At 52.1% G+C, this 27,010-nt stretch overlaps 1 protein-coding gene across 6 annotated transcripts in view; it reads right to left on the bottom strand.

Moving 5' to 3' along the window:
* The window catches only part of AMBRA1 (autophagy and beclin 1 regulator 1), a 59,626-nt gene extending 34,175 nt beyond the window's left edge, over positions 1-25,451 (bottom strand). For 5 of the 6 annotated variants that reach the window (XM_069739904.1, XM_069739900.1, XM_069739905.1 and 2 more), the window contains exons 1-7: positions 25,236-25,441; positions 19,029-19,240; positions 9,972-10,030; positions 9,375-9,558; positions 7,298-7,470; positions 4,992-5,058; positions 3,159-4,639 (exon numbers count right to left, since the gene is read on the bottom strand). In XM_069739904.1, coding sequence (XP_069596005.1) covers positions 3,159-4,639; positions 4,992-5,058; positions 7,298-7,470; positions 9,375-9,558; positions 9,972-10,030; positions 19,029-19,163 — 2,099 coding nt within the window. In that variant the 5' untranslated portion in view covers positions 19,164-19,240; positions 25,236-25,441. Of the gene's footprint in view, positions 1-3,158; positions 4,640-4,991; positions 5,059-7,297; positions 7,471-9,374; positions 9,559-9,971; positions 10,031-19,028; positions 19,241-25,235 lie in introns of all 6 variants that reach the window. The other variant, XM_069739901.1, reaches the window with a different exon arrangement.
* Between the last annotated feature and the right edge of the window lie 1,559 nt (positions 25,452-27,010).

The following is a 27,010-nucleotide window of genomic DNA, read 5'->3' as shown; positions in this document are numbered from 1 at the left end:
ATGGCTGGGACCCCCCTCCTATCCCTATAGAAAGGTGGTAACTGGCCGATGGCTGGGACTCCCCTCCGATCCCTGTAGAAAGGTGGTAACTGGCCGATGGCTGGGACTCCCCTCCGATCCCTATAGAAAGGTGGTAACTGGCCGATGGCTGGGACTCCCCTCCGATCCCTATAGAAAGGTGGTAACTGGCCGATGGCTGGGACTCCCCTCCGATCCCTATAGAAAGGTGGTAACTGGCCGATGGCTGGGACCCCCCTCCTATCCCTATAGAAAGGTGGTAACTGGCCGATGGCTGGGACTCCCCTCCGATCCCTGTAGAAAGGTGGTAACTGGCCGATGGCTGGGACTCCTCTCCTATCCCTATAGAAAGGTGGTAACTGGCCGATGGCTGGGACCCCCCTCCGATCCCTATAGAAAGGTGGTAACTGGCCGATGGCTGGGACTCCTCTCCTATCCCTATAGAAAGGTGGTAACTGGCCGATGGCTGGGACTCCTCTCCTATCCCTATAGAAAGGTGGTAACTGGCCGATGCCTGGGACTCCCCTCCGATCCCTATAGAAAGGTGGTAACTGGCCGATGGCTGGGACTCCCCTCTGATCCTATAGAAAGGTGGTAACTGGCCGATGGCTGGGACTCCCCTCTGATCCTATAGAAAGGTGGTAACTGGCCGATGGCTGGGACTCCCCTCTGATCCTATAGAAAGGTGGTAACTGGCCGATGGCTGGGACTCCCCTCTGATCCTATAGAAAGGTGGTGACTGGCCGATGGCTGGGACCCCACCCCGATCCCTGTAGAAAGGTGGTAACTGGCCGATGCCTGGGACTCCCCTCCGATCCCTATAGAAAGGTGGTAATTGGTCGATGGCTGGGACCCCCTCAGATCCCTATAGAAAGGTGGTAATTGGTCGATGACTGGGACCCCCCTCCGATCCCTATAGAAAGCTGGTAACTGACCGATGGCTGGGACCCCACCCCGATCCTATAGAAAGGTGGTAACTGGCCGATGGCTGGGACCCCACCCCGATCCCTGTAGAAAGGTGGTAACTGGCCGATCGCTGGGACCCCACCCGCTCCATATAGAAAGGTGGTAACTGGCCGATGGCTGGGACCCCACCCGCTCCATATAGAAAGGTGGTAACTGGCCGATGGCTGGGACCCCACCCGCTCCATATAGAAAGGTGGTAACTGGCCGATGGCTGGGACTCCCCCTTCCGATCATATAGAAAGGTGGTAACTGGCCGATGGCTGGGACCCCCCTCTGATCCCTATGGAAAGGTGGTAACTCGCCGATGGCGGGGACACCAGTGATCCCTATGGATATGGATCCAGCCTCCATCTTTATGCTGTTCTTAGCTTTCATGTGATAAAGTTGACGGCGGTCACCAGATTACATCACGAGGCCGCCTCTACACAAGAGTAACCCATCTGCCCCCTGACGGTGGAGCTAACATATCCCGCAGCAGTGGTCACAATCTATGGTTGTTCGAGCATGCTGGGGGTTGTAGTTTCCCTCAGGTTGGATATCGCCGCCCCATGTCCTCCTGGCAGCGCCCACACGTTCTCAGCGTGGCGGCCATATTGGTTAAACAGTGCGACCATTACCACCGGCCCCTTCCTGTCGGATTCCCCTGCAGATCAGCATCGTCTCCTCGTCCTCCTACGCGTTTTACCCGCTGTCCGACCACAGACATGAGTCCGATGTCCTGAGCTCGTTAACCGGGAGAGATAATTAACCTGGCACCTCTCATTTTCCATCTCTGTGACAGACGTGGGGGTCTCATCACCTCCACATGTGACTCTTGGGGTGAGGTCCACACTCTGGCAAGTGTGATATTAAGTACAGTGGCGGGCGCCCCCACTAATGGTCACGTATCTCCACACTGACATACACAGAGCGCAGCTGCCTAGATACGATATATCCGGGTCCTGGGGGCTGCAGTGAGCAGACCCCATCCAGACCACCCCACATTCTAGGGGCATTAGAGGGGCTATACAAGAATGGAGCAGGGGTGCAATTTACACCAAAACTCCCAACCCCCGACAGTGACCGCTCCAGAGTCAGGACGAGCTCCGCTGCGCTACAGGAGAAGTGGAATAATGTCTTGACCTGCAGCGCCACCAGGTGGAAGGAAGGAATAGCAGCACAGTCCTTCCTGTGTCCCTCAGGCCTGCTTTACCAGCTGAGAGACCCCAACGATCCAAGTTAGTAAAAAAGGGTTGTCCACTTTGGGGGACTTTTTTTTTTTTTACCTAAACACATGTTATTTGGGGTTAAAAAATCATTCTTAGGATTATATTTCATTAAACATGTTGCTCCATTTGCCTCCTAAAGCCCTTGTGCTGCGGCGCCTGCGTAATGAAGAAACTGAGGGTCCGGCAGTGAGCTCGCTATGACAGTCTGGCAGGGAGTTAACACTTTCACCTTCATTTTTCTGAGCTGCTAAGCTGATTTGTGACCATGGCACACATCAAAAATGAAGGTGAAGAGAAACAAGAGATTGTAAACCCTAGTGCAAAAATTACTTTTAGCCATAAATACATACATGTAAAAAAAAAAAAAAAAAAAAAAAATGGCCCCATCTGTGGACAATCCGTTGATAGTATGGATAGGCGCTAGCTTGTCAACAACCCCTTTAAGAATTCCGAATACCCATGAGTGCCGCTTAACACTCATTCATACGCTCAGAGACCCCCACCGATGCCGAGAATGAGGGGGTGCAGCGCAGATTCGGAGCCGCAGGCCCTTTACGGATTTTCCTTACTGCAGCTCCACTGCACAGTGGGTGGCCGAGCGCGGCTCTGCAGGGAAGGGGCCACAGAATCAATGCTCATTCTCAGGATTACAGACATAGACCCCCAACCACTCATAAACCGATATTATATCCGAGCAATGCGCCATCTCTTTGAGGTTAGAAGACCCTTTTAAAGGCTATAAAGCCACAATATTCCCGGTGAAAGCCATTTTGCTTTACGGGGGATCCTCAGTTATTCCAGTTGGAAAATGTATAAATTCACTGACAACTGGGTGCAACCATCCATAAGTCCCCACCAACGACACGGGCTCATCAGTTCGGACCCAATGACAAGGGGAATAGTGACACCAAGTTGTGAATGTATGCATATGGTTCTAGGAGGAGCAGACCTGGGTGCAGCTCTTACCTTCTTAGAGAGTCCTCCTCGGTGCTCTCCTCGTGGAGATCTTGCGGTAAGGCCTCTTGGGATACATTCGGAGCTCTGTTTACGGTGGCGGGCTGACTGTAGACCCGCTCCCAGTGTTCGGTCTCAGGATTATAAGCTACCCCCACTGTCCGTTCTTCCTGCGCTGTCCCAGCTTCCAAACGTCCACCGCCACCAGGTATATTCCCAATGTCTGGCGTTTCCACCCCTGCGGCACCGGGCTGCTCTGGGCTGCCAGCGGCCAGACCAGCCTGGAAAGTGGTTGGCGGAGAATCCGGGGGTGGCGTCCAGGTGGGCATGCTCTCGCTTTCGGAATATGTTGGCGGGGTCCTCTCCCAGCGCAGAGTGTCGTTATTGAATGTCAGCAGGTTGTGGCAGGCACGGCAGCGGTTCATGTGCCCTCTGGGCTGGTTTGCAGCGCCCTCCGCCCCGTGCGCCTGGTTTGCCTGATGTGAAGGACCTGGCTGCTCGGGCTCCAGGTTGTTGTTTAGCATCTCGTGAGCCTGCCCTTGTGTGGTGCCCGGCGCTCCGGGTTCCAGGTCGTATTGCCGGTCATACTCCATGAAGAAGCGCCTGAGATCACAGTGCAGCTCTGTTCGGGAGGTGGTGGGGTGTATGGGAGGCTGACTGCCAGCACTATCCTGATCCGTGGCGGAAAATCCTCTGCCCTCCGTGGCGGAAGTATAGACGGACGATGAGGCCTCGCCTTCCTGCTGCCTGAGGACAGACAACAGGCTTACAGACGAGGCGCTCGTCCGGGGAGGTGGCATGGGCTCCATTTCAGAACGAGACCCCATACTAAGCACTGTGCGAGTCCACTCAGAGCCGCCGATGTCAGTGGTCGGCTGTTGGTAACGAGACGGCTGTCCAGCGAGTGAGCGGCGCATGGGGCCCAGGCTCAGACTACGCAAGGTGTTACCGGCGGTGCTGCTGTGCACGCTACTGAAGGCAGACGGTCGGCTCAAGAGTCCGTGGTCGTGCTGGGCAGAAGACTGGTGATGCTGCCGCTCCAAAGAAAGCTGGGGATCAGTTTGGACTGGAGTATAGGAGGTGGAGGTAGCTCCCGAAGAAGTGGAGGGAGTACCAGGTGCTTCTGGGTGTGGGAAAAGGGAAGAGGACAGCCGGGCACTAGAGCATCGGACGCACAGGCACAGCATACTGGGGTCTTGGCAGCACGGAGCGGTGACACCTGGCGCTCTGTCTCGCATACGAGTATAAATAAGCCTTTGAGTGCTTTCAGTTGTCGGAGGAGGGGGCGGAGGTGGCGGCGGAGGGGATGGGGTGGCCGAGTCTTGTACTGGGGGCTGCTCTCCAGCCTGAGTGCCCGATGAGCGCGATGACAGCATGTGCAGGAAGTTGTGGAGCAGCGGCGTACGGCGGACCGGTTGAGTCGGCAGTAGGGAGCGCTGACGGTAGATGGGAATCTCTGCACTGTCGAGAGGGATCTCCGATTCTTCATCGCTCTGCAAGAAAACAGATCACAAAAAGCGTTCAGAGTCCGGGACATTGAACAATGCGAATGGTGCCCCATAATATACGGAGGATCGTCACGGTGCAGCGCACTGGCGGCTTTGGGGAGCACATTAGGTAAAGTTTGTCGTGCATGACGGACATAAGTGCCAGGACATACACCACAATTCCAAGGGTCCCACTCCCCAAACACAGAAATAAGGGGGCAGAATGCAGAGCACATGCTGATCTTAAAGAGAAGGCTATGGACAAGTGTAAAAGGACCTTTGCAGCTTCTAGGGAAGGCGACCTGGAGGCTTTTCCCTTTTGCTGCCCGGCACGTGGTCAGGCGATTGTGGCTCTTACCTGCTGGTTAGAGGGGTTCACGATGGCCGTAAGAAGATAATGCCCAAGGGGATCAAATCGTACCAGTCTGGGGGAGAAACACAAAATTGGGTGTTACATTAGAACCTGGGACTTTCATCACACGGACGTCTCATCCAAGTCACCGGGCGAAACACTTATCTCCGTATAAGAAATGTTCAGTCACTGAGTGCACAAGGGGTTAAAAAGTGACCACTCGTGCATAGAATATGTGGTAACTTATAGACCAGTGGGGGTCCGATCACAGAGGGCGGCCGAGGATATCATGGTTATAATCAAGGTGCGGGGCACATGCCTGACCGTCACTCCATTCATTCCATATAGGCCACCTAGAAAAAGCAGAGCGCAGCTCCAGAGGGCGTGAATGGAGCTGCACTTGGGAAACTGTGCTGCCACTATATTCTCACAAGGCAAAAATTTCCATGTCTGGATGATCGAGGCGGGACGCAGCGGTCAGACTCCCAATCTACAACTCACCATGTATCCTTATTTCTCTATGGTAACAGACAATAAACCCCGTGCCGTCTGATTGTGCAGCTATGCTTAATACTTTTTGAAAATTTGACAAATATATAGTCGCAAAAATAGGAGACACGTGAAAAAGAGCGAGTGACGTTGGACCTGACTACATATTGTGCGACTAGTCTGTTGCCATGGAGACACATAGCTCTGCATAGGCGCAGTACACACAAACTGGAACAAAATTATTATATTCATTTTGATTCATTTGCAGTAAGTGAAAGGTAAAAAATGTATAGCTTCTGATAACTGAGGAGCGAGGGGCCCGTATAATTGTCAGGGGAGGAGGGGACGAAACGTTATCAGTTACTGCACCCGTGATAATACCGCCATCAGTTTCTTCCAGACGTGGCCCCTTTTGATCGAGGCGACAGCAGAAACAAAAGCAGCGAATGAAAACCGAGAAGCCGCGACCGGAGTGAAAAGCATCTTCAGAGCAGCGCTCCATCCCTCGCCGCCTCCGATGTGCAGCAGACGGCGGTTTGTTATCATTTCTTAGATCAAAGACGCCAGAAATCAGGAGAACAATGGTAGAAGTGGAGACAGCTGCAAACTCCCGGCTCCGATAAATGTGCAAGATTAGTCAGCGGTGCTCCTTCATGAGCGATGGCGGGGGAGACAATGAGGACGCCACAATTACATCCTCTCCGGCTCCCTGCGATGCTGTGCACTGGCAGGTACAAGGACGGCGGCCCACACTATGCACTAATAAGCCGTTCCGACAACCAGACAGGGGCGAGTATAAGCAGGGTACTGCTAATGAGCGAGATGCAGAAGAGTCAGAGATCCCAAGGGCTAAATCTCACATCTGCAGGGGAGCGGCCGGTGTTGTGCTTGGGCTCTTTTGGCGGACAAGGATTTCCACGAAATATGGCCGCCCTTTCCCTTGGATGTCATTAATATCCGACACCCAGATCAGAATCCACTCCATACATTGTAGCGGCTGTTCTCCGCTCCTTTTGAAGTGAACGTGATCTGAGCTGCAGTACAGAGAACAGCCACTACAGTGTGTGTGGCACTGTGCTGTTCTGGCTCCGCACCTGCACACCGCGGATTGTGGGGGCTGCCAGACATCCACTGATTTATCAAAAGCAAAGGACATCAACCTCACAGTCCTAAGCAACCCCCTTATTGTCAGCTGAACCTGGCAAGGGCTCACAGACACTATGTTGGGAAAGAAAGGGATCAGGCAGATGAACTTCAACATGTCCAATCCTTTTGTTCCCAGGGAAGATCAGCTGCTATAAGACGTGTCCAGAAGTAGATTAGTCCCCCCTTCAATTACACATGTATAACATTCACCTCCCATAGTGGCGCCAATAATGCGATGTCAAATGATCGCGTGACATTGTTGTGTTACGTGACTGCTGCAGCCAATCAGCGACCATTAATCTGATGGGATACTAAGAGGTTGCAGCCGATCATCGACTGCAGCGGTCAGGTAACAAAATGTCACTTAGAATAGCTGCACAAACATCGCAGGGACGGCACCGCTAGGGTAGGCGAGCATAGATTGGATTATTTTATATGGGCACGGACGTGATTACGCAGGGACTTCCTGCAGCAGACAACCACAATAGACACACGGTCACACTGCTGCACACGGCGGTAAGGGAGGCCGGCCTGCAGGGGCTTACAAGCAGTCAAATTTACCCCAGTGACCCCACAAGCTCATTCACCCCTCCAGGTGGCCGTGACTTTCAGCACCACTAGACCGTACCCCTATAGATATAGCCATGGTTACAGCTTTGTTGGGTCTCTGAACTTACCGAACTCGCTCCATTTCGCTGCCCGTCTTCACCACAGCGAAGGGCTCTCGCCGACTCCAGTCCCAGAAATGGATTTCATTGGCAGTGGCGATAAGAAGCAGCTGAACGGTGGGATGGAAGGCCAAGGAGGCGATCGCATTGTTACTGTCCGTGAACCAGCTCTCGCTGCCGCCCTGATGGGGAGAAGACGCCAGAGAGGCCGTTATACACCAAGAGGCAAAAAAGACTAAGGCGACCCGTGTCCACAAGATTACAACATACACCGGCCCAGGAGTTGTCCAGTGAAAACAAGTTAGCAGCTATCAATAGGACTGGGGGGGGATCAACTTCTGGGACCGGCTCCAATCCGCAGCACGGGGACTTTGTATCACGGTTACAAAATGTAGCGGAGGGTCAGACGACCGACTACTGCTCCGTTCATTCTCTATGGGCTCAATGCGGCTGGGCAGCCCCATAAGGAGTGAATGGCTGTCATACATGTGCACCGAGGCTCCTTCTAACGGAATAAAAGTGCCCGATCAGATCGGATCCCGGCAGTCAGACGCCCCTCCTCTTTAAAAGGATCACATAGAAAAGGATCAAATAAACAAGCATTTCCTTCCTCAATCTCCTTAAATATTAATTTGTCTTATAAGTAAACCAGAGAACTATATAAAATAAATGTTCTGTGTCCAAGGAGATCCAAAAAGTCTCCTCCTCCACAGTGTCCTGTGTGTGGCTGCAGCAGGAGCCTCCCCCCACTGCAGCAAAAACAAAGCCTGGTTATTCCCCACCTTGTATATTCATCCAAATTATTCCAGCTGATGAATATATAACGGCGAGGTTACCAGGAACCACTGACGGGGTAATCGCCTAATACACAACTGATGGAAGAAGCCGACGGTGCAGACGACGGGGAAAAATTTTCCTAATATCCAAGATGAGGGTCCATGTCCCTTTTGTACAGCGCACGCTGCCTGTGCGTTTCAAAAGCTATAACTTCACTTTTTACGGGATAAGTTGTAAATTGGGGTACACAGGACTCACTGAATACCTGTAAGTGGTTAACCCCTCGGTGACATCCACCGCACATTTACAGCGGATGTGCGCACTGTATGGTGCAGGCACAGGAGCTGAATCCCCTCCATATAGCGCAGATGTCGGCCGAGTTATCCGGCCCGCACCCAAGAATAAGTGCTGCGAATCGCGACAGCACCCTCTAGATTAGAAACTTGTCAACTAATACTACAACTTGTCCTGCAAACGACACAAGTCACGTTCCGCAAAACCGGAAGTGACGGCGCACAGCCCCATTAATTTGCAGTGGGGGCAGTGTCCGTAAGCCGTGAAAAAGATCGAACAAGCTCTTTTTTCCACGGCCATACGGCGCCGTGGAATTATTGCGGCCTGTTTTTGTGGCCCCATAGAAATCTATTGGGGCTGCAAAATCACAAAAAGTGTAAAAGGAGCCTAACATTGAGAAGAAGATGATCAGAGAAACCGGACAACGTCAGCTCTTAGCCGATAACGGACAGGGGCTGTGCGCTAATGGATCCATGTCAAAAGCAGCAGTGCAGCCGGCTATATGAAGGAGTTACACAGACTCTACTGCAGCAAATTAGTAGGATTTTTTTTTAACAAAAGCGGTGCGCTGTGACTGCTGAAGGGTAGATGTTATTTACAAACAGGTTTTACATCATCTTTGCCACTAGATAGATCAGACTCCATTACATCTACAGGAAGGCAAAAAAAAATCTGCATAAATGTTTGCTGTGTTTCTTTAATGATATGACTGTGACCAGTCGTCAGGTGTTCAACCTGCTGCCATGGAAGAAAGACGTGGACGCCGGAGCCGGAGAATATTTATGCTCATCTATATATCTATGGGACTGTGGAGATGATGGGAGTGTTGTGTGCACATATCATAGGCATTTGTCATTTTCGAGATCAGTGGGGTCTCTGCTGTGGGGGCCCAGGAATCGGCACGTTATCAGCCATCCTGCGGACAGGTGATAGTTTACTAAGGTGGGAATAACCAATTAAAAGGCAGTGGTAAGGAAACAAAATGACCAAAGCTTCCAGCCAGGTAGATACTCACATGTAAATCCCATATACGCACTTCACCATCAAGGCAACCGGATGCAATGAGTCCTGGAATAGTGGGATGGAAGGTGACACACCAGGGGGTGCGACGATGTCCGACCAGAGAATGGATGCATCGCCCCGTCTTCACCTCGGTGATGTAGATGTTGTGATTGACGTGTGTGGATGCCAGCAGGGTCCTGCGGGAATAAAGAGCACGAAGGGTCAGATTATAATACAAGTCCACAATATAGGGGATGGCCAACCGTAACCTGACTGCCGAGACCCCCGCTGATCCCAGGCACGCTGGCCTATCCTCCTCAGTCCCATAGACGGTGTGCGGAGTGGTGGCTGGCATGCGTGGCCCTATATGAAGATATTTAGTGATGACTGATGTAGGAGACATTATACGGCATGGACAGGGCGAAGAAAGCAAACGCTTAGCGTAGGATCTCAGTCTGTCAGAAAACATGGAGGCGGCGGCTGCGGACTCAGACGGCTGTTTTCTACATTTTCTTGGCACAGTACATGGACTCTTGTAGATGATCCGCTGCCAGCAGGCAGAGCAGCTTTCTACGGACACGTCTGCCAGAAAGAAGAGGAAGAAATTCACCTGTCTGGGCTGAACGCCAGTAGGAATGTAGATCGCGGACTGTCTGGAAGCTCCACCTTCTGCAAAGCAAACAAGAAAACAGTCAGAAGGTGGGATGGAGAGGGCTCACCGAGAAGAGACCCCCACAAAACACTTTAATCTCCAGTGTGTGGAGACATCACAATTGTGGCCCTCCGCTCCTGTTACCTACAGCTGCACGGTGATCATATGATCATGGGGGACAACATGGAGGGGACACTGTGCCTGGCCCTGCGTGGATACTGATAATTAGTGATGAGCAATCATGATTGGATAAGAGGTTATCATGCTCGGGTGCTGACCGAGTCTTCAGCGTGATAAAAAAAAAAAAAATGTGTAAAATGTGTAAAAATGTTTACAGGTCTCAGAACATGGCGACAAAAAAACTTTGTAAAAAAAAAAAAAAAAAAAAAAAAAAACAAGATCATTTTATTGTGTTATAGCAAGGCTTGGCTAACATTTATCTTGCGCTCTGCGCTGAGCGCTTACACCGGGATTTCCATGTAAATCTCCAGAACTGCGATTCAGGCAAAACCCCAGACAAAAGATTCCCTATAATGAGAAAGATGGAGGCACTTTTGATTCAGTCTCGTCTCCCTTCCAGCAGTGTCACTTTTTTTTTTTTTACGTCTTTTTACTGCACAAGAATGTCGCTCCTTCACTTCAGAGCCATTTGCCCAAACTGAGGCTTCTTACCACATGTGGGGTATTGTCGCACTCGGAAGACACTAGGTAACAAATTGTGGGGTTCATTTTGTCATACTACCCATTATGAAAGTGAAAAAATGGGGCTACAACAATTTAGAGGTGAAATGTAATATTTTGTTTTCATTCTACTTTGCAGTCATTCCTGTGTAGCACCTGCAGGGTAGCTTTGAAGTGTTTGAGGAGTGCGGTATTTAAAATGGTGTCACTTTTTCCAATATAATCGGACCCTCAAAGTCCATTTACATCTGAATAGGTCCCAAAAGAAACAGATTTCGTAAGTTTCTTAAAAAAAAAAATAGAAATTGTTGCTAAACTTAACCCTTCCAACGTCCTAACAAAATAAAATGAAATTTGAAAAACGATGCAGATGTAAAGTAGAAATATGGGAAATGTGATTTATTAATTATCGTCTACTGCATTACTGACAGGTCTAAGGATATAAAGGACTGAAAGTAAAAAAATTGCACATTTTTCACAATTTTTGCCAAAATTCCGATATTTTCACTAACACAAAACATATCAATCTAGATTTTCCACTAACATAAAGAACAATGTGTCACGAAAAACAATCTCAGAGAATCACTGGGAAACGATTAAGCTTCAGAGTTATTAACACATGAAGTGACATGGGTCAGATTTCTGGGGTTAAAGTTACATGGCAGGTTTCTACATTACAGCAGAAATAGGGATTTTTGTGTACTCACCGTAAAATCCTTTTCTCCAAGCCATTCATTGGGGGAGACAGACCGTGGGTGTATGCTGCTGCCACTAGGAGGTTGCCACTAAGTGAAACAAAGAAAGTTCTCTCCTCCCCTGCAGTATACACCCTCCTGCTGGCTCTCAGCTAACCAGTTCGATGCAAAAGCAGTAGATCAATAACATGAGCGTATAGCATGTCATATTATATATGAGAGTATAGCATGTCAAATTATAAAACAAGCACAAGCTAATTACAGGGTGGGAGCTGTGTCCCCCAATGAATGGCTCGGAGAAAAGGATTTTACGGTGAGTACACAAAAATCCCTATTTCTCCTTTGCCTCATTGGGCGACACAGACCGCGGGACGTCCCAAAGCAGTCACTGGGTGGGAACAACATCAGATCAGGCCCTGTGTAACCGCTACTTACAAGTGCGCCACCGCGGCCTGCAGAGTCCGCCTGCCCAGACTCACATCTGTGGAAGTGTGGGAATTATAGTGCTTCAAGAATGCATGTGGACTGGAGGAATCCGCAAGCTTGCAGCCGTGCTTGCAGACGTCTGGTGCCTAGAGCCCTCAGATAGGGAGATAGGCTGACATCTAGCACGGAAGGACTCTCGAATGGTGAAACGCATCCACCAGGCTAACATGGCCGATGAAACGGCTAAACCCTTCCTATGACCGTCAGGAAGCCTTCTTACCGTCAGGAAGCCCAAATAAAGTGTCCAACCTTCAGAAGGACGCGGTCCTCGATACGTACCTACTCGGAGCACTCACTTCGTCCAGATTATGGAGAACCCATTCCGTTATGTGGACTGGAGCCGAAAGATGAGAGAAGGACGATGCCCCTGTACCAGTGGGAATACAATACCACCTTGGTAACAAGGGAAGGGGATGGCCTGAGGACAACCTTGTCTTGATGGTAATAAGGAAAAAAGTCTGAAAAAACAGAGCGGCAAGCTCTGAAGACTCATTAGGATGACAAGATCGCAGAGAAAAGATGGGAGCGACCTTCACTGATAGTGAAGTCTGTCCGGGTCAAAAAAGGGAGTCTACTGTAAGACCCCCAGGACCATTAAGGTCTCAAAGATCTAACGGTATGCAATAGGGAAGAACCACAGGTGAAGACTCCCTGCGAGGAAGCCCATATTTGCAGTTTTGTTGCAATAAGACGGAAAAATACTAGTACCGCAAACAAGAAATCCTGACATGGTCAGTGTGGGTCTCCCAGGATCACTGGGGCGCTTCCTGCTTCCAAAAAGATCTCGGAAGTAGCGGAAGAGGGGTTAAGGAAATTGGTACCATGGAAGAACAGAGCATGCACTGCGATGCTCTTGGATCTCGAGGCCAAACCATGAACTTGAGTACATTGGCGTTCAGTTTGGACGCCATCCGACCTACATCAGTACTCGAGTGAAGGCAGATCTGAAGGAAGACTTCCGGGTGAAGTTCCCCATCACTTGAGGAGAAACCCTGACGGCTGAATATGTCTGCTGCCCAGTGTTCTACTCCAGGGATATGTACTGCCGAGATCACCGAATGATAGCTCTCGGCCCATCAGAGTGTGAGGTACCTCGGCCATGGCGCTCAACTGTGGGTACCTGCTAGATGATTGACGTATGGCACACGTGTGGCATAGTCCAATTGAAGTCGGATGGGGTGACCCGCCTGAAGGCAGTGGACCTGCTGTAAGATTAGCCGTACCGTTCGGATCCCCAGAGCAATGATCGGGAGAAGAGGACTGGCATTGGTATTCACTAATAACCATTGGACCAGGAGAAGGCCCTGGATGAGGAAGGAGCTCAGAGACTACCCTTTGAAAGCCTGATTGACTTGCTGAAAACGAGCGGAGCGAAGGAAACTGCTTCCATTGTCGTCACCATTTTTCCTCAGAACCCTCCTAGCGAATCGAATGAACTGAGGGGATGAGTGATCAAGTGCGCGAGCTCCCTGTTGAAGGACCACGACCTTGACTCAAGAGAGAATTACCATCATTCTTGTGCAGGATCATCCTCAAAAAGGATCTGCTGGGCTGGAAATGAGGAAAACTTGTCTAAGTTTAGCTGCCAGCCCAGATGAGAGGGTATCGCAAGTCCTGGAAGAGCGGCTAGAAAGTCGACCAAATAGGGCAAGACAACCAAGCTACTAGGGTGCCAGAGGAACATGACAACCGCCATGACCCTTGCGAACAGTCTGGGTGCGGTAGCCAAGCCGAAGGGCAAGGTCGTGACTTGAAAATGCTGTTCGCGAATGGAGAGGCGAAGGGATTTTTGTAGAGGGGAAAAATAGGAATGTGAGGGTAAGCATCCCGAATGTAGATGGATGCCAGAAACTCCACCTTTTTCTGTTGAAGTAATGGCTGAGCGGAGGAACTCCATCCGAAGAAGGAGGACCTTGTCAAAGGTTGTTAGAAGTTTGAGGTCCAGGATCCGTCTTACTTTTCATTCCCCCTTTTTGGAACCAAGATCCCTTAGATCTAGACTGTCCTGGACAACCCTTCCACTGCTGGTTGGGTCTGTAGAAAAAAATACGATCCCTTGTTAGTCTCCCGCTCAGAAGATTTGATTGGCCAGCTGTACTGTCTTCAGGGAAAGGTTACTTGTGTGAATCGAAGTAGTTAAGGTCTCCGACCAGGAGACCATTGCTCAAGCAACCCATGTGGCGGCTAAGGAAGGGTAGAGCGCTGAACCCGAAGCCGCAAGACGGAAAGAACCATATTTGCTATCCGATCGTCCGTGGTATTTTTAATTGGTGACACATCGGGCAGGGATACTGGTAGGTATACCACAAGAGATTCAACCCTGTTAGTCTGCTAAGTGGCAGAATGCGGGGCTGCATCCAGCAGGTCAAGAAAAAGCCGTCTCTTGCCATCATTGCTCTCTTTTGACGGTGAAGAGTAGAAAATTAGGAACCCTCGATCCACCATCCTCTTAACAGGGAAGTGGAGAGGAATCGTCCGCCTTCTTGCATCATCTGCTAAATAGTGGTGATGCAGAGGAGGGTGCTCGGACATCAAAAAGGGGGCCTCTGTACATCCCCAGAGTTCAGGTCCCCGGGTGGACAGGGCAGGTTGTCTGGCGTAAGGTCTGGATGCAGTAGAGGATACATGGAGGCGACACTCCATGTGCTCATCTGTTGATGGTGTGGGGAGATCAGTGCCCTTCAAAGGACCCGTCGCCTTTTAAAATCAGACCAGGCATGGCATCCCACGTAGAGGCTTCTGTCCAGTGAATCGCTTATCCGGACTGAATGGCAAATGCTCTACGAGGGAGTTTAGTCTCCTTATGAGGGACACTGCGTAGTCTATAGTAGAACCAGAGTCTTCGTCAATGTACCGAGATTGGTTGATGATATAAATAGGTGAATCCATCCTTGTCTGAAGCTCTGGCAAGTCCAGGTCCTAGGGAATATCCGATCCATATTCAGAGCCTTGTTGCCATCAAATCATCGGTGAAGGATCAGGAAATGAAAACTTCCGTTTTCTAGATGCCTGTACGTTTCTAGAATATTTACGGCCCCTGCTAGCCGATGGCTCCCATGTAGGATAGGGACCATGTATATCGGTCCTGTGAGCACTCCGAGCCACAGAGGGTACACGGAGGGATTCAATCTCTTGGTCAGAGAACCATGGATTGCGGTCAGTGACAAAGTCCACTGAGGGGAACTAGGTACTTTGGGATAGACTGGGATCAGCAGCGGAGGGCTCCTGAGCTCATTTAGGTGACTGGCTTCGGATTGATCATGTGACCTTAAGACCAGGGAATACTGATCATGCGCCTTTAAGACCAGAGAATACTGGTCATACGCCTTTAAGACCAGGGAATACTGGTTGTGTGCCTTTAAGACCAGGGAATACTGGTCATGTGCCTTTAAAACCAGGGAATACTGGTCGTGTGGCTTTAAGACCAACTGGTCAGGTACTTCCTTACCTTGGTACTGATGTAGAGTCGATGCGCCCTTTTAATGCAAAAACAGTCGCCCCTGTGTGAGCCGGCCCGGGTGGACCAAGATGGCCACCGGGAGTTGCAAAGTTGATAAAATCTCGCAGAGAGAGCGAGAAGCACCAATTTGGGGGCAGAGCCACAGACACGATGGCGGAGCCTCGAGACTTCCGTGAATAGGCCCAAACCGGGGCCTAAATTTCTGCAGTCGGCGGGCGACACCAGCGGTAGAAGTGAGAGGCGTTGTTGCCAGGTGAGAAGCGCCAGAAAAGCGTGAGGAGCCGCCTTAGCGCGCCATAGTGCGGGCTCGGCTTCTGGGATGCGGCCTACACATCGGCAGAAGCCGGGGCTAAATTTTTGCAGCCGGACGGAGCGTTACCTCAGAGAGGTGGGCCACAGGGAAGTGGCTCAGGCCCTGTCAGCATGTGGATATCCCACTGAAGATGGATCCACTCACCATCGGTACGCGTCCCGGCATGGAGCCGCCGCGGATGTGGGTTTCAGCGCTGTTCTGTGCAGCGTTGATGGTGCAGGGATAAAACCTCAATCCATCATCCTTTGTTAGGGAGGTGGAGAGGAACCGTCCGCCTCCTTGTCCGCTTTCACAGTGGTGGGACAGTGGGGGCTGCTCGGACGCCATAGAGAGGGGCCTCTGTACATCCACGGAGTTCAGTCCCCGGGTGGACAGGGCCAGTTGTCCGGCATTAGGCCTGGCTCCAGGAGACGATACATGGAGGCGACACTCCATGTGATCGCCTGCTGCTGGTGTGGGAAGATCGGGACCGCATGGCTTCCCACGTCGCAGGAGAGGTTACAGGGAGGTATACTCGCCGTGCTCGCCTGTTGATGGTTCGGGGGAGATCGGAACCTTGAAAGGATCCGTCGCTCCCTTCACTCCGTTAATTAAAAAATAAAAATTTACAGAAAAGTAAAATTAAAATATTGGGGTCTGAACCAGACCCATGTGCCTCCTTAAGACACTAAGCAAGAACTGATTAGCTGAGAGCCGGCAGGAGGGTGTATACTGCAGGGGAGGAGCTGAGAGCCAGCAGGTGGTGTATACTGCAGGGGAGGAGCTGAGAGCCGGCAGGAGGGTATATACTGCAGGGGAGGAGCTGAGAGCCAGCAGGTGGTGTATACTGCAGGGGAGGAGCTGATAGCCGGCAGGAGGGTGTATACTGCAGGGGAGGAGCTGAGAGCCAGCAGGAGGGTGTATACTGCAGGGGAGGAGCTGATAGCCGGCAGGAGGGTGTATACTGCAGGGGAGGAGCTGAGAGCCAGCAGGTGGTGTATACTGCAGGGGAGGAGCTGAGAGCCGGCAGGAGGGTGTACACTGCAGGGGAGGAGCTGAGAGCCGGCAGGAGGAGGGTGTATACTGCAGGGGAGGAGCTGAGAGCCGGCAGGAGGGTATATACTGCAGGGGAGGAGCTGAGAGCCAGCAGGAGGGTGTATACTGCAGGAGAGGAGCTGAGAGCCAGCAGGAGGGTGTATACTGCAGGGGAGGAGCTGAGAGCCAGCAGGAGGGAGTATACAGCAGGGGAGGAGCCGATAGCCGGCAGGAGGGTGTATACTGCAGGGGAGGAGCCGAGAGCCAGCAGGAGGGAGTATACTGCAGGGGAGGAGCTGATAGCCAGCAGGAGGTGTATACTGCAGGGGAGGAGCTGAGAGCCGGCAGGAGGGTATATACTGCAGGGGAGGAGCTGAGAGCCAGCAGGAGGGTGTATACTGCAGGGGAGGAGCTGAGAGCCGGCAGGAGGGTATATACTGCAGGGGAGGAGCTGAGAGCCAGCAGGAGGGTGTATACTGCAGGGGAGGAGCTGAGAGCCGGCAGGAGGGTATATACTGCAGGGGAGGAGCTGAGAGCCAGCAGGAGGGTGTATACTGCAGGAGAGGAGCTGAGAGCCAGCAGGAGGGTGTATACTGCAGGGGAGGAGCTGATAGCCGGCAGGAGGGTGTATACTGCAGGGGAGGAGCTGAGAGCCAGCAGGAGGGTGTATACTGCAGGGGAGAAGCTGAGAGCCGGCAGGAGGGTGTATACTGCAGGGGAGGAGCCGAGAGCCGGCAGGAGGGTGTATACTGCAGGGGAGGAGCTGAGAGCCAGCAGGAGGGTGTATACTGCAGGGGAGGAGCTGAGAGCCAGCAGGAGGGTGTATACTGCAGGGGAGGAGCTGAGAGCCGGCAGGAGGGTGTATACTGCAGGGGAGGAGCTGAGAGCCAGCAGGAGGGTGTATACTGCAGGGGAGGAGCTGAGAGCCGGCAGGAGGGTGTATACTGCAGGGGAGGAGCCGAGAGCCGGCAGGAGGGTGTATACTGCAGGGGAGGAGCCGAGAGCCGGCAGGAGGGTGTATACTGCAGGGGAAGAGCCGAGAGCCGGCAGGAGGGTGTACACTGCAGGGGAGGAGCCGAGAGCCGGCAGGAGGGTGTACACTGCAGGGGAGGAGCCGAGAGCCGGCAGGAGGGTGTACACTGCAGGGGAGGAGCCGAGAGCCGGCAGGAGGGTGTACACTGCAGGGGAGGAGCCGAGAGCCGGCAGGAGGGTGTACACTGCAGGGGAGGAGCTGAGAGCCGGCAGGAGGAGGGTGTATACTGCAGGGGAGGAGCTGAGAGCCGGCAGGAGGAGGGTGTATACTGCAGGGGAGGAGCTGAGAGCCGGCAGGAGGGTGTATACTGCAGGAGAGGAGCTGAGAGCCGGCAGGAGGGTGTATACTGCAGGGGAGGAGCTGAGAGCCGGCAGGAGGAGGGTGTATACTGCAGGGGAGGAGCTGAGAGCCGGCAGGAGGGTGTATACTGCAGGGGAGGAGCCGAGAGCCGGCAGGAGGAGGGTGTATACTGCAGGGGAGGAGCTGAGAGCCGGCAGGAGGGTGTATACTGCAGGGGAGGAGCTGAGAGCCAGCAGGAGGGTGTATACTGCAGGAGAGGAGCTGAGAGCCAGCAGGAGGGTGTATACTGCAGGGGAGGAGCTGAGAGCCGGCAGGAGGAGGGTGTATACTGCAGGGGAGGAGCTGATAGCCAGCAGGTGGTGTATACTGCAGGGGAGGAGCCGAGAGCCGGCAGGAGGAGGGTGTATACTGCAGGGGAGGAGCTGAGAGCCGGCAGGAGGGTGTATACTGCAGGGGAGGAGCTGAGAGCCGGCAGGAGGAGGGTGTATACTGCAGGGGAGGAGCTGAGAGCCGGCAGGAGGGTGTATACTGCAGGGGAGGAGCCGAGAGCCGGCAGGAGGTGTATACTGCAGGGGAGGAGCTGAGAGCCGGCAGGAGGAGGGTGTATACTGCAGGGGAGGAGCTGAGAGCCGGCAGGAGGGTGTATACTGCAGGGGAGGAGCTGAGAGCCGGCAGGAGGAGGGTGTATACTGCAGGGGAGGAGCGAACTTTCTTTGTGTCAGTGTCGCCTCCTAGTGGCAGCAGCATACACCACGGTCTGTGTCCCCCAATTAGGTGAAGCAGAGATGTCTTTTCTTTAAAGAGGTTTTCCTGAATTAGGATATCATTGAGCCCCTGACAACTTCTGCTACGGCCAGGTGTGAACAATGCTAATAAACCCACATGCAGCCTCTGCAGATACAGCAGGTCGGTGGGGGTGAAGTCCACAACAGATCTGATATTGGTGACCTAAATTAAAGGTTAGCTCACCTATAGTCTTAGACAGCCCCTTTAAGGAGAGGATGGGTGGTCTGCAGTTCATAGGGTCACTCACCTTGCCCTCCCATTTCATAAACCGGGTTTTGTCCTCCACCAAACACTGGAGGAGTCGCTGGGCTCCCTGCGCCTGCGTACCCCTCTCTCGGCCCGAGAGAATCCGGACCGCGTTCTTCTCAGGCACAACCCTCATGGCACCGCCGGCGCTACAGCCTCTCACAACAGAAGGAAGGAGCTGACATCCAGGAGACGGGTAGACGTCATGGAAGCCTAGAAGGAAAAACAGAAGGAATTGTCAGATGGGAAATTAGATTCATGCAAGGAAAGCAAACAGAGATCTTGTAAATGAGCAGATGAATGTACACGGGAACCTGCAGCACTTCTCTATAAAGCTCTTACTCAGAACGGATGGCTCAGGATTAGAGAAACATTAAAATTATTTCCAAAAACGGTGCCACCCCCATCCACAGGTTGGGCGCGGTATCACAGCTGAGCCTTATTCACTGCAGTGGAGCGGAGTTATAACCGGCTGCGATCACTGATTACTAGTGTAGCAAGAGAATAACATGTCACTGTCCCTTTAAGTGCTGGAGTAGATTTCCTGTGCTGGGCGGCTGCCAGGTGCTCATGACCCCGTCTGCACCAACGCGAGGAGGAGAAGAGCTTCAATATCACATCGCGGGAGTGACGACTCGGAGCAGGAGATCCTGATAGGAAGAAAACGTGTCCGTGTCCAAACGGGAATATTCCGGTGTGTGGATGCACGAGGCGGACATTATTGAGCTGCTAGCCATGATGCATCCCCCCCAGGCCCAATCTGCGGCCCCGGCACGTCTTCTTTATACCATTATTTATCCATCCGTAAAAATCACTGATGGTAGAAACGGACCAAACACGGACCCAGAACACGGATGACACCGGCACCAAAGGGGTAAAGTCCACATCATAAACCGACAGGCTGCAAATCACAATGCTACCACTAGCTGAGCCCTATACGTTGGGGACAAGTCGTAAAGAGCTAGGGGTCTCCCCATCCAATCAGAGGCCTGGATTCATTTTCCCGCTTGTGTCACATGGCAGCAGGTCCCGCCGCGCAGTTACACAAGGGAGCCTTTACATAAATGGTGACTTTTGCTCCATCAAACATCAGGCTGCGTTTGTCTGAGAACGTTTATTTTGCAAGTGATAACATTAAATATTTTGCAATTCTGTCCAAAGGGAAAGCAGGAAGGGAGCAATAAAGGGGACGGATCATTCACGATCAGTGGGAATTTGAACTTTGGGACCCCGACTTAAAGCACATAGTAATGTCCTGAGACCCCCGATTGGGTTGGGAGCAGAACTGTGCAGATTTATTACAGCTCTGCCCAGTAGGAATCATGGAGGGTCCCAGGTGACCACCAGGTCTGATCAGATAGTGATACACAATAGTTGGTGATTTGGAGAAACCCCTTTAAGTGTAGCTGCACTGGTTAGAAAACTTTTGCCACCAGCAGATTTGATTGGTTGGGGGTCCGGGTGCCAAGTCCCACATCAATCACTAGAAGGAGTAGAGTCGCTCAGCACAGAGCCCCCCTGTTGGAGACCGATGACGACCTCGATACAAAGGTCCAGACTTGATATAAGGAGCGCTGGAGAAAGAGGCGCCAAACTCATGAAGAAGAATACACCTCTCTAAGCAAACCTGGCGTACCACCGCCAGGACCGTACGGGACCACCACCGACATGATACAGATGTTCTCTATTAAAGACCCCCATCATCCAAACCCACTGATATCAATAGACCAGCAGACAGACGAGGCAATAGCAGCTTCAGATCACTACGTGCTAAGGAGTAACAGCGCCGCCGCAACCACGAGGACACCGAAGCCAGCAGACGAAAAAAAGGGTATTAAAAAATAAGTTTAAGAAAAGGCTCTGAAATTTCTGTAAAAATCTGGTAAATACGACTCTGGAATTACATAGACTGGTGTCAGAGTGAGATACTTAGGCCGGGGTCACACTAGACCGTAATACCGACGAGTGCAATGCGATAAAAAAAATCGCATAGCACTCGTCCCAATGTTAATCAATGGGGCAGCTCCCATCATCCGATATTTTCTCGGCCGTATTCAGGATCCGAGTGAAATCGCAGCGTGCTGCGATTGTCAGCGTTTCTCGGCCGAGAATCGCCAATGAAAGTCTATGGGGGTGAGAAAAAAATCGCACAGCACACGGACCATCAGTGTGACTTGCGAGAAATTCTCAGGCATTGGGCAGGTGACAGGAAAGGCTCAGCCATTATTTGCTCATTTTGCAAGTGTGTGAGAAAATCTCACCATACGGATGTCACACGGATCATTTAATGCGAGAAAATCGCATCCTCGCACTGCACACGGATCACTGTTTTGGTAACATTTGTGCGATTCTCGTCCGTCAAAAACGGACCGTTTTTTTATACATTGTGTGTGTCCCCGGCCTTACAGAAAGAGACGGTACTGTGACCACATCACTTAAAGGCACTATTACAGTGGCTTGCAAAAGTGTTCACCCCCTCTTTTGCTTTTTACTTATTTTGCTACTTTACAACCTGCGTATAATTATTTTTGTAATCTGATTTATGTGTGATGCATCAGCACTGAATAGTCTAAGTTGGTGACGTGTGAAAAATATAGACATAAATTACACTTATGGGATCAAATAACTAAAAACTGGCATGTGCATATGTATTCACCCCTTTTGAAATTAAGTCCATAAAAATTTCTGGTGCAAGCAATTCCTTCCTTAAGTCCCATATTTAGTGACAGGATGTTCCCCTCGGTGCAATCTAAGTGTCAAATTGTGTCAGTATATACACTTTACCTTTTCTGAGAGGCCACAACACCAGGGAGATCTCCAAACACCGCCATGAGGACGCGGGAGATCTCCAAACACCGCCATGAGGACGCGGGAGATCTCCAAACACCGCCATGAGGACGCGGGAGATCTCCAAACACCGCCATGAGGACGCGGGAGATCTCCAAACACCGCCATGAGGACGCGGGAGATCTCCAAACACCGCCATGAGGACGCGGGAGATCTCCAAACACCGCCATGAGGACGCGGGAGATCTCCAAACACCGCCATGAGGACGCGGGAGATCTCCAAACGCCGCCATGAGGACGCGGGAGATCTCCAAACGCCGCCATGAGGACGCGGGAGATCTCCAAACACCGCCATGAGGACGCGGGAGATCTCCAAACACCGCCATGAAGACGCGGGAGATCTCCAAACACCGCCATGAGGACGCGGGAGATCTCCAAACACCGCCATGAGGACGCGGGAGATCTCCAAACACCGCCATGAAGACGTGGATCCGGTTTTTTTTTTTCAAACCTCGCCGGATTGTGCCTGACGGGAAAAACCTGATGTGTGAGAGTAGCCTTACTCATACATACCCTCCGACCCCAGGTCAGAAACCGGCGAATCCCCCTAGCTCACAGCATGCGCACTGGGGGGATTCAATAGTCTGCATTGTCAGACTGGACAACCCACTTAATCCAATGGAGGAACTGTGGTCAGAAGTGAAGATCGATGTTCGCCAGAGGAAACCACCTAACTGGAAGGAGCAACAATCTCAGTGGAAAGCTCAGAGACTTATCCAAAGCGCCTGCAGCGGTAATTGCTGCAGAGGAGGCTCTGCAAAGTACTGACTTTAGGGGGTGAATAGTTATGCACACTGAAGGTTTCAGTTATTTTGTCCTAACTGAAATTCCAGGTTGTGAGGCAGCAAAACACAAAAATGCCAAGGGGGGGGGGGGGGGGGGGTGAATGAATAAGTTTGTAAGGCACTGTATCTGTCCCTAAATAATGTACCAGGAAAGACAGGGAGGCAGCACTATCTGTGCCTACATAACTTACAGGTAGAGACAAAAAAAAGCAATACTATCTGAACCAACATAATTTACAGAGAAGAAGCACTATACCTCCCTCATCTCCAGGGAAAGACAGGGAGGCAGCACTATCTGTACCATCATCATATACAGTGAGGAGAAGTAGTATTTGACACTGCCGATGTTGCAAGTTTTCCCCCTACAAAGAATGAAGAGGTCTGGAATTCTTATCGTAGGTAGACTACACCTGCACTATCTGTTCTTCTATACCGGGGATGGGCAGGGCCGACGCGTCGTGGAATCTCAGGAAATAAAGAGATGCGGACATTTTTTTTTCCACTCAGAAATTTTCAGTGGACGCCCGGGATAGATTGTCCTCCCAGTGCAGGCAGGGTTAAAATCCAACGCTGCAGCTATGGGGAGACTACAACTCCTAGCATGGCTTCACAAACCGCAGTGTGGGGTGTTCTGGGCATTGTAGTCTGACAATGGGAGTTGTCTGTCAGGACATGCTGAGAGTTGTAGTCTGACATTGGGAGTTGTAGTCTGTCAGGACACACTAGGAGTTGTAGCCTGACATCTCGAGTGCCACAGTTTGTCGGGCCAGTCTGTCAGGGCATGCTGAGAGTTGTAGTCTGACATTGGGAGTTGTAGTCTGTCAGGGCATGCTGAGAGTTGTAGCCTGACATCTCGAGTGCCACAGTTTGTCAGGACATGCTGAGAGTTGTAGTCTGTCAGGGCATGCTGAGAGTTGTAGCCTGACATCTCGAGTGCCACAGTCTGTCAGGACATGCTGAGAGTTGTAGTCTGTCAGGACATGCTGAGAGTTGTAGCCTGACATCTGGAGTGCCACAGTCTGTCAGGACATGCTGAGAGTTGTAGTCTGTCAGGGCATGCTGAGAGTTGTAGTGTGACATCTGGAGTGCCACAGTCTGTCAGGACATGCTGAGAGTTGTAGTCTGTCAGGGCATGCTGAGAGTTGTAGTCTGACATTGGGAGTTGCAGTCTGTCAGGGCATGCTGAGAGTTGTAGTGTGACATCTGGAGTGCCACAGTCTGTCAGGGCATGCTGAGAGTTGTAGTCTGTCAGGGCATGCTGAGAGTTGTAGCCTGACATATGGAGTGCCACAGTCTGTCAGGGCATGCTGAGAGTTGTAGTCTGACATTGGGAGTTGTAGTCTGTCAGGACACACTAGGAGTTGTAGCCTGACATCTCGAGTGCCACAGTTTGTCGGGCCAGTCTGTCAGGGCATGCTGAGAGTTGTAGTCTGTCAGGACATGCTGAGAGTTGTAGCCTGACATATGGAGTGCCACAGTTTGTCGGGCCATGCTGAGAGTTGTAATCTGTCGTCGAGTGTGCCACAGTGTGTTGGGTGTGCTGGGAGTTGTAGTCGGACATCTGGAGTGCCATAGTCTGTCGGCCATGCTGGGTGTTGTAGTCTGACGTTGGGAGTGCCGGTCTGGCAGGGCATGCTGGGAGTTGTAGTCTGATGTTGGGAGTGCTGCAGTATCGGCCATGCTGGGAGTTGTAGTCGGACATCTGCAGTGCCATAGTCTGTCGGGCATGCTGGGAGTTGTAGTCTGACGTTGGGAGTGCTGCAGTGTTGGCCATGCTGGGAGTTGCAGTCTGACGTTGGGAGTGCAGTTCTGGCAGGGCATGCTGAGAGTTGTAGTCTGTCAGGACATGCTGGGAGTTGTAGTCTGACGTTGGGAGTGCTGCAGTGTTGGCCATGCTGGGAGTTGTAGTCTGACGTTGGGAGTGCCGGTCTGGCAGGGCATGCTGGGAGTTGCAGTCTGACGTTGGGAGTTGTAGTCGGACATCTGGAGTGCCATAGTCTGTCGGACATCTGGAGTGCCATAGTCTGTCGGGCATGCTGGGAGTTGTAGTCGGACATCTGGAGTGCCATAGTCTGTCGGGCATGCTGGGAGTTGTAGTCGGACATCTGGAGTGCCATAGTCTGTCGGGCATGCTGGGAGTTGTAGTCTGATGTTGGGAGTGCCGTTCTGGCAGGGCATGCTGGGTGTTGTAGTCTGTCGGGCATGCTGGGATCTGTGCTCTCACACCTGCTGGTGTAACATTTGCGCCGTTGGACGGTTTCTGCCATTTTTTCCGCGGATCGCAGATAATTCTGGTAAATTCTTTGCCGCTTCCAGTTGTAAATCCGTAAACCCTGATGGAAACCGTTCAGCGATTCGGCAGCGTCGTCCACCGGTGTCACCGGTCCGCACATGGCGAGAACGGAGGCGACACGGACACCACGACAGCTGCGGACGGCGGTGGACGGTTACCACGGAGACATAGGCGGTAAAACGAGGAGGTGCAGCACACACTACACGGAACACACCCGCACATACGTGACCGCACATACGTGACCGCACACGGCAGCCGCCGGCACAAGCCCCGGGATTAGTCACCTCTCGGGCGGCGCAGGCCTCGCTGGCTCCGGCCCGGCTGATGGGGCTGAGTCCTGGGCCCGGCCGGCCGCTCTCTGTCCCGAGCCGCGGTACACCAACGGTTCCGGCTCTCACACTGACAGCGGAGAGTGACAGGAGATCGTCATCAACAGACAGGTCCGGAGATCAGCGACCATCCGGGACAATGGCGGCCGCCAGCCGAGATCACCGGATGTCAGAGCGAATCGATGGGGAAAGCCAACTAGGATCGAGCTGAGCCAATCAGAGCGCGCGTCTGCGGCAGGCGGGAGGAATCGAGCGCGGAGAGCGCTGTCAGCAGCCCAGGCGGATTAATGGAGCGCCGAGCGGGAAAAGGCCGCGATCTGGACCAATCTGCACCGTTCTGGACGCTCTGCACCGATCTGGACGCTCTGCACCGATCTGGACGCTCTGCACCGATCTGGACCGCTTTGGGGGATAATTGTTGGCTGGAAGTTTTTCAGGGAAGTTTCTGAGACTCTGATACAGAGCAGACATCGTGCGGTGACTCCATTATCAGTGGCTCTGTGATTGGAATTTAGTTTTTTGGTCTACCACAGTGTAACGTGTGATCACATCTCGCCTACGATCTTCCGTGGTTTTTTCTTTTAACTCGCTGACTTCTCTCGTGCTTCAACCCATCCATACACCTCGTCCGTTCGACTATTTTACAGACTCAATTTAGCTGTAAAACAAAACGGACAAATGGCGGCTATGAGACGTCATAGTGTGAAGGCTGCGGAGCAAAGGAGCGCACAACTTGTGATCAGGAATCCAGACATCCAGGTGGGACGCTCCAGACTGGAGATCTTCGATCCCAGGAGACCCGCGACAGTCGCAGTCCGGACCCCCACATACAAACATCTGACTTGTCGGAGGCCTGATGTTGCTGCGTTACCAGGATGGCGCCCAGTTCTCAGACACCGGCTTCTACCCACGACACGAGTGGTCCAGGACAGGTCGTTCCTGCGAGGACAGAACTTAAAGGGATATTCCTATCTTTAAAACTTATCAACTGGCCATAGAAGAAGTGATGACTTACTGATCAGTAGGAGCCTCACTGCTGGGACCTCCAGCGATCCCGCGAACAAGGCTCTGAAATGCCCCATCTGAATGGAGCAGTGGCCGGATATGTGTCCCAGCAGTCCAATAGACAATGAATGGAGCAGTGGCTGGACATGTGTTCCAGCAGTCCTATAGATAATGAATGGATCAGTGGCTGAGCATGTGTCCCAGCAGTCCCATAGATAATGAATGGAGTGATGGCCAGACATGTGCCCCAGCCGTCCCATAGACAATAAATGGAGTGGTTGTCAGACATGAGTCCTAGCAGTCCCATAGAAAATGAATGGAGCGGTGGCCGGACGTGTGCCGTTGGCAGCCCAGACGATGAATGGAGTTATGGCCAGACAAGTACCCCAACAGTCACATAATGAATGGAGCAGTAGCAGGACATGTGTTCCAGCAGGCCCATAGACAATGAATGAAGCAATGGCCAGACATGTGTCTTAGCAGTCCCATAGACAACGAATGTTGCAGTGGCTGGACATGCGTCCCAGCAGTCCAATAGACAATGAATGGAGCAGTGGCTGGACATGTGTCCTAGCAGTCCCGTAGATAATGAATGGAGCAGTGGCTGGGCATGTGTCCAGGCAGTCCCATAGATAATGAATGGAGTGACGGCCAGACATGTGCCCCCGCAGTCCCATAGACAATAAATGGAGTGGATGTCAGACATGACTCCTAGCAGCACCTAG

This window comes from Ranitomeya imitator, chromosome 9 (genome assembly GCF_032444005.1).
Source record: "Ranitomeya imitator isolate aRanImi1 chromosome 9, aRanImi1.pri, whole genome shotgun sequence".
Taxonomy (NCBI): domain Eukaryota; kingdom Metazoa; phylum Chordata; class Amphibia; order Anura; family Dendrobatidae; genus Ranitomeya; species Ranitomeya imitator.
Note: the sequence above shows the minus strand (reverse complement) of the source record. Positions and strands in the feature narration are given on the sequence as shown.